Genomic DNA, 8120 nt, shown 5'->3' on the forward strand with positions numbered 1-8120 from the left:
GTATATATGAAAATATTTCTAAGACTCATGTTAAACATAATAATGAAGTAACGTTGACCTCTCCTACTTTAACATATTTTCCTTGTGATGATAATAATTTTGATATTGACATTAATAGTAATAAAAGTGCATTTGTGAACAAAACAGTTGAGATGAGCGATAAACCGGTAACCGATGTTTCAAAATCCGTTGCATTTATTTCTCAACCTGATTTATTCGACCCATATTTATGGCCAGATAACAGACAGAATAACTTAATAGACATAGTTATTAAGATGGGACCACGTGAAATAAACGAAGACATTTATCCCAAAGATGAAAATAATCGTCATTTTTCTAAAATTTACCAAATAAGAAAATTAGACAACAATGAAAAAGTTAAAAGACGATGGCTTGTATATTCTAAAAGCATTGATCGGGTGTTTTGTTTTTGTTGCAAACTTTTTAATAGTTCTCATAGTACACTATCCACAACAGGCAATAATGACTGGAAACATATGACAACAATACTTATTTCGCATGAAAAATCACCTGAGCATTTTACTGCATACAAAAAGTGGCACGAATGTGAATTAAAATTAAACCTTGGTAGATGTATTGATAATGACCTGCAACGAGTAATGAATACAGAAGTTCAATATTGGAAAAGTATTTTAGAAAGGTTAATATCTATAACTTTATACTTATCCAAACACAATCTAGCTTTCCGAGGATCGTCTGATAAACTATTTGAAAGAAATAATGGAAACTATTTGGGGTTAGTAGAACTTTTAGGAAAATATGACAATAATATGAAAGAACATTTAAATCGAATAACTACACAAAAACTCAATCTGGCTTATTACAGTAAGGATATTCAAAATGAACTTATAAATCTAATGGCCTCCAAAGTTTTAGAAATTATTCAGCAAAAAGTACAAGTCGCAAAATATTTTTCTGTGATATTAGATTGTACTCCTGATGTCAGCCATTCTGAAAAAATGTCATTTACTATAAGATTTGTGGACGAAAATAATGGCAATTTACAAGTAGCTGAGCATTTTATTGGTTTTAGAGAAGTTAGTGAATCTACTGGAGAAAGCCTTACTGAGTTATTGCTTAAGACACTAAAAGAAAACAATCTTGATATAATGAACTGTCGTGGTCAGGGTTACGATAATGGCGCGAATATGAAAGGTCATAAAAAAGGTGTTCAAGCAAGAATTTTAGCTTTAAACCCTAAAGCGGCATTTATGCCCTGTGGTTGTCATTCTCTTAATCTCGTTATATCTGACGCAGCCTCGCAATCCAAAGAATCTATCACTCTTTTTGGAATTGTACAACGGATATTTGTTTTATTTTCGGCTTCTGTTTACCGTTGGCAAGTACTAAAATCACACTTACCTAACTTGACGGTTAAACCATTGTGTACAACCCGTTGGGAGAGTCGCATAGACAGTGTAAAAGCAATTCGATATCAAACAAAAGAAGTATACGATGCATTAATTGAAGTTGCGGAATCATCTAAGGCAGATGCTGGTACAAGGAATGAAGCAAGCAGTTTAGGCAATCAATTACTTGACTTCAAGGTATTGATTTCATTAAATGTTTGGTATGATTTATTATTTCAAGTAAATATTGTAAGTAAATCTATGCAAGGGTTTACAATGGATATAGAAATGGCGTCTTCATTATTAGATAATTGTGTCAAATAAATTAACAAGTATCGAGAAACAGGGTACGCAGATGCGTCAAACTCTTCAAGAGAAAAAGCAGAGTCATTAGGTATAGACCCAATTATAAAAGAAGTACGAGTAAGACGTAAAAAAACTTTTTTTGATGAAAACACCGATCAAGATTTTTTGATTAGCGCTGAAGAACGTTTTAAAAGAGAATTTTTCTACACTCTTGTAGACACAGTCAGAGAATCTATAAAAGAAAGATTTACTCAATTTGAAAATCATAAGCAGTTATGGGGGTTTCTGTACAATTTAGAAAAATTACCATCTTCTGAATATCTTTTGGCATGCTGTAAAGATCTGCATGGAGCACTCTCGGAAGGAGATAGTGCTGATATAAATTCCGTAGAGCTTTACAGTGAACTTAAACATCTGAGTTCACTTTTACCAATTGGCAAAGGATCCCCCAAATCAGCGCTCCAGTTTATACACGATATGAAATTAGTTGATATATTCCCTTACACATGGATATCTCTAAGAATATTGCTGACGATTCCAGTTACTGTAGCATCAGGTGAACGAAGTTTTTCTAAACTGAAATTAATAAAAACTTATTTGCGCTCCTCGATGACAGATGATAGACTTTCTTTGTTAGCAATTTTGTCAATTGAAAATGATTTAGCCCAAAAAGTAAACTATGAAGAAGCAATCAAACAGTTTTCTGAATTAAAAGCTAGAAAAGTTAAGTTTTAATATTAATTATAGTTATAAGTTTAAAATTAATATTTTTATTTTTTATTTTACGGAATGCGGCAATTTTATACGTTAATAATATAATATGTGTAATCTTATTACAATGGTATACGATCAGGTAATAAAGTTTAAAATTATGATACAAAATACATACTAATTTTATTACTACTCAAACTAGGTGTGAGGGGGTAAGGGCGCCAAAACATGGTTTCGCCCAGGGCGCCAATACTTCTTGCGCCGGCCCTGGGTATGCTATTGGTCTGCACTCTGTATACAGCATGAAAACAAAACAAATTATAAACTCATCTTTTCCCAACACAGACGAGACAATCTAAATGTTTTTAAAAACAGTAGATATGTAAAGCTCGGTCCAGACCAAGAAACATTTGTCAGAAACATGTTGTCGACAAATATTTGTTAACGCTTATCACGGGAAATCGGAAACATTGTCGACAACAATATCAGAAACACGTGTTTCCGACCAATTTTTTTTTGGTCTGGACGAGGCTTAACAAAAGCAAATCAGACTCTGCGAGTGGACCCTAGCGGCCTAGCTGCATAATATTTAAAAAAAAAAAGCACACAATTGGTTCTGCTGAACGTAAATTTGATATGTAGTACCATAGAACGTAGTACGTTTGTAAGACGGAGACAACAAAATATGTGTGTGTCGTTCACGTCTCCTTAACAGATATATAAGTAGGTACCTAAATGGCTGTATAAGTAAAATTAAAATAATACAAGTGTAATATTTTACTTACCAAAACTGTTGAAAACTTGAAACTTCCAAAAACATTTTGAAACAATCAGTTTTTTCTTCTGTATGACGACGACAATGTAAAAAATCAAAAACAAAAGTGTACAACGCGACCCAACATTTCATTCCATTGCAAACCACAGTCGTCTGGCGCGCTATATTATTTATATTGCTATTATCATCGTTATCCATCATAGGAGACGGCCGACCGCGACGGGACTCGACCTAATTAGCGATTAATCGCCATAATATTATAGTATGTACATTATTACCCGCATATAAATCTAAAAATAATTTTCAAGGAAATAACCAATCTGATCGACAATTCCATGGCTATAAATGATATTATAGAAGATGTCAGCGGCTTAGCGCACTGTTTGTTTTCTCTCTCTAGCTCACGCGCAACATCGACAAAACGTACGTAATACGCATTCACGCAGATCGTTTTTTTTATGTTTTTAAATAATCTTAAAAGTAAAATCACCTATTACAAAATCGAAAGAGAATAATATTTTTCAGGCAAAGCCAAATAATATTAAAATATAAGACTGATAGGTTTTTCCCTTGAAAATATTATCCTCTATAACTTTTGTAATAGGTGATTTTACTCTATGTTACTCAAAAATCAAATAAAACGATTTTAGGTGAAAGCGTTTTATCAATAGGTGCCCATACACGAGCGGATTTTATAACGGATTTGGTCTCTGACGGATTAAATCCTCTAAAAAGTCCTATCGTGTGTGGTGTTCTAAGGATTCAATCCGGCAGATTTAAAATCCGACGGATTTAGTCCAACGGTTCAAGTCTCTCGCTTTGCCACAGACTAAGACCAGGTCCGGCGGACCACGGACCTTGATAAGAAATTTTTGTTTTATTGATAGTAATAATTTTATTATCATACAATATCATCTGTTTCTCTTATCAATGGTTCGTTAATGATTTGTATTTTGATTTTTGATATATTTTAATCATTTTTAAATCTTGGTGTACCTCGCTAATTTTTTTTTAGTAATATTTAAATACATTTTGCATAAATCATGGAGTGGAGTAAATCTATAACAACAGATTTCATCGAGTTGTACCATTCCAAACCATGTTTATGGAAAATAAGCTCTATTGAGTATAAGAACAAAAATTTAAAGTCTGTTGCTTATAATGAACTTATGGAATTTCTCAAATCTAAAGGATTGGCTAGTGCTAATGTAAAAGAAGTTAAATCTAAAATTCAAAACATCAGAAGAATGGTTAGAAAGGAAAGAGCAAAAGTAGAAGCATCTAGGAGAAGTGGAAAAGGTACAGATGACCTGTATACTCCAACATTGTGGTAAGTGTTAATTTTTTACATAGGTTCCCAATTTTATGTAATATGTATGTGTACTATATTTGTGTATTAATTTATTCTTGAAGGTATTATGATCTCTTATATTTTGCAAATGATATGGACCCACTTCCATCAATTGATAACCTAGGAGGTACTAGCGATTATAGTCATGAAATAGATGAAGAAAATGACTGTAACAATTTAGATTTGACTGAAAATAATTCACAATGTTGTGAAAAAGATGTTGACATTGATGTATCCAATACAAATGATGGTCAAAATAATGTAAGTTTTTTCAACAAATTAAAAATGAAAACTAGGTTAAATTGTTAGACAGTGACTATTAAATTTAACAATATGCAAGTGTTTATAATAGTTTAAGTAGATAACATGATACTCTCAATGACAGTGTTATATAGTACCTATATTCTTAATCTAAATAATAATTAATAATAATAATAAGTAATAAGTAATAAAAATAATAATAATTAGGTACAATACCTATTAATTAATTAGTAAAAATATTAAAAATATCCTTAGTTATTTAAAATAATTATGATTTTCCTTTTTTAATCATGTCATCCTGCCAAACTACTTTTCTAACTCCATTAAAATACTCTAAATACTTGTTTCGGTTTATTTTGGCTGCTGCTGAACTATTTCTTGCATTAATAAAGTTTTGTAATGGAAACAATCGTCCACTTACATCAATATCTTCTATGTCTTGTGTCTCACTGTTTTCAGATGTAGGTTTTACATAAGAAGAATTGTGTTTTATAAGAAAATTATGAAGTGTGCAAATTTCTAAAACAATATACTTTGTGTCATTCGGATTGACATTAATAGATGTCTGCAAAATGCGAAATCTACTTGCTATTAGACCAAAAGCATTTTCCACTACATTTCTAGCCCTCGATAGTCGGTAATTGTAAATCCTTCTTTCATAGTTTAAGGATTTTTGTGGAAATGGTTTTAAAACATGTTCTTCTAGAGAAAATGCTTCATCTCCAATGAATACAAAATTAAGATCTTCTTCACAATCTGTAGGTTTTGGCAAATTAAGAGTTTCATTCTGTAGTCTTCTGTAAAATGTTGTTGCTTGTATAACGCCACCATCAGATATCCTACCTTGTATTCCAACATCGACATATATGAATTCACAATTATGATTTACAATAGCCATTAGAACAATACTATAAAAGTTTTTATAATTATAATATAGTGCACCAGAACGTGCAGGTTGACAAATGCGAATATGTTTGCCATCAATACAACCTCCACAGTTGATCATTTGCCATCGATCCTTAAACCCATTAGCTACTTCTTTCCAATCTTTAGATGTTTGAGGCACCTATAAAAATATAAAATTAATACATTTTTCTTACTTACTGTGTTAACTATTATTTACAGTTGCTAAAAAAAATTATTATTATTTTACTAATATTAAAATTTGTATTTCAGGTTTTTCAAATACCGTCATCACCTATTCAGTGTAAAAAGACTAAAAAACAGAAGATGGATGATAGCGTTTCTAGTTTTATGAAAAAGTGTTCTGAAGCTCTTGAAAACGATAACAAGCCTGATGAATACGAAGCAATGGGAATTAATTTTGCAGCTAAACTGAAAAAAATGAAGCCTGAACAGCAAATATATGCTGAACTGTTGTTTCAAAAAGTCTGTGCCAAAGGGCTTCTGGGGCAACTACATGAGTGTTATGACATTGTTGATGTTTAAGTCTGAAGAAAAGACTTATATGGTTAAAATGTATTATAATGTTAATTTTGTTATTATTTTAATTGTCAAATTGCTATACAAAAGTCTGAGGGAAACTATAAAGTACCTATTTATTTTAATGTTGTTTTATTATTATTTTAATTATCAAATTGTTACATTGTTAATAATACATTGCTAAATTGTAACTAAATATTATAAAGTAAATAAAGCATTATTTTTACCTTCATATATGTGTCTTGCAATATTTCATAGATAGCCTTACATGTCTCAGGTATAATAGAACCAAGAGTTTGTGCAGAAATTCCTGTACTGAATTTTAAGTCCTCATATGACCTGCCAGTAGCTAGAAACCGTAAAGTAGCTATAAGACGTTCTTCTGCAGGTATTGCCTGGCGCATTACTGTATCCTGTTTTGTTATGTGTGGTCTTAGTAAATCTAAGTAGAAAATAAATTTGTACATTTTATTGATATTTATAGAAAAAAAAACTAAAAAAATGAAAACTGACAATGTCCGTTAACAGCTCAAAAAGAGTCAAATTATTTTCAAAATTTTATCGTGTATAGGAAATGCTAATATAAACATTCAGTACAATTTTTAAGTATCTACGGTCATTTGTTTTTGAGTTGCAGTAAAAACCAAAATCGATTTTCTCGAAAACAGATTTTGCGTAAAAATTCTGGTTTTTCCTTAATTTTTCTTTTGTTTTTCACGGCGCTTTTGAAAACTAGTGTGAAATTTTTACTTTTGACCCTCCAAAGTACCAACTAGATTCACTTTCCTATCAGAAAAGTTACTATTGAAGAAAATCCAAGCACTTTTACTGTCCTAAAAGGTGATGACAGGCACAAAAATTTTTTTAAAAAAAAAACACACATCATTGTAAAATCAATACATTCATCGCATCGCTCAGAATCTAATAATATGGCGAATAATTTTAATTTGTAAGACACTTACCCAAGAGTCGATCAAAATCTGGTTTTGACATCCTCAAATAGTTTTTCAAATCATTTGGTTCATTTTCATTCAACTCTTTTAATAATGGCATGTGACCAAACAAATCCCTTCTAGCAAGCCAGTTTTTGACCCACTTACGCCTCATTTTTCTTTTTGAGATATAATGGTACCCGACCATTAGTAATCCTGCAGCGGCTATCAACTTTTTTTTTCTCGGAGGCATATTATGTTTATTCATTATATATTTTAATATTATGTTATAACTTATAATGTGGTATAATATTATGTGACATCAATTGTATATCTATTTAAAATTTATGATTATAAAATAACACAAATTAACACAAATTCATAGTAGATGAGTGATAACATAACAAGTAACAACTGATAACTGTTGTAGTCCGTCGCATAAATCCGCAGATCTTTCAGAACGTCTTGAAAGACCAACGGACTAGGTCCTCAGCATAAAAATCAACGGATTTCCTCCACTAACCAGCGGACATGGTCCGCTGGTGGATTCGCTCCGCGAAAAATAGCGGACTTTTATTTTCACGTTAGTGGACACGTTAAAGGACCTAGTCCGACGGACCAAATCTTTCAAGGACCTAAGGATTTGGTCCGTCAGACCAAATCCGTTATAAAATCCGCTCGTGTATGGGCACCTAATGTTGCGCGTGACTCCACGTGAGGGAGAAAACAACTTAATAAAACTAAAACAACTTAACTTAAACTTTTTAACTAATTATTGCCCACCTTTGCATGTTTATTAAGTCATTTAAAAGTATAGGTACTTATTTCTCTACAACAACAATTCATAAAATAAATTAGTTTTATTAGTTTTAAGTAGTATTATACGAACTTGATTCAAGTTTGGCATCTTTGATTAGATGTAAAGTTATACCAAGGAAGCTCTTCACTTGCATCATTTCAGTCCAAGCATC

General features: G+C 31.5%; 3 protein-coding genes across 3 annotated transcripts; 2 read left to right on the plus strand and 1 right to left on the minus strand.

Moving 5' to 3' along the window:
• The first annotated feature begins 42 nt into the window (after positions 1–42).
• Positions 43–2411, plus strand: LOC112680472 (52 kDa repressor of the inhibitor of the protein kinase-like). Its single transcript, XM_025550566.1, has 4 exons — positions 43–47; positions 119–327; positions 478–1568; positions 1704–2411. Exons 1-4 carry the CDS (start codon positions 43–45, stop codon positions 2409–2411), a joined length of 2013 nt encoding a protein of 670 aa, XP_025406351.1.
• A 1794-nt stretch (positions 2412–4205) lies between these two features.
• LOC112680473 lies at positions 4206–4822 on the plus strand. Its single transcript, XM_025550568.1, has 2 exons — positions 4206–4492; positions 4576–4822. The coding sequence occupies exons 1-2, from the start codon at positions 4206–4208 to the stop codon at positions 4820–4822; spliced, it is 534 nt and encodes a 177-aa protein (XP_025406353.1).
• A 220-nt stretch (positions 4823–5042) lies between these two features.
• LOC112680474 lies at positions 5043–7385 on the minus strand. The gene is made up of 3 exons (XM_025550569.1): positions 7180–7385; positions 6445–6659; positions 5043–5840 (listed from the first exon to the last, which is right to left on the minus strand). The coding sequence occupies exons 1-3, from the start codon at positions 7355–7357 to the stop codon at positions 5043–5045; spliced, it is 1191 nt and encodes a 396-aa protein (XP_025406354.1). The 5' UTR covers positions 7358–7385.
• Between the last annotated feature and the right edge of the window lie 735 nt (positions 7386–8120).

Source organism: Sipha flava, unplaced genomic scaffold, assembly GCF_003268045.1.
Source record: "Sipha flava isolate LNK unplaced genomic scaffold, YSA_version1 17766_pilon_pilon, whole genome shotgun sequence".
Classification (NCBI taxonomy): Eukaryota; Metazoa; Arthropoda; class Insecta; order Hemiptera; family Aphididae; genus Sipha; species Sipha flava.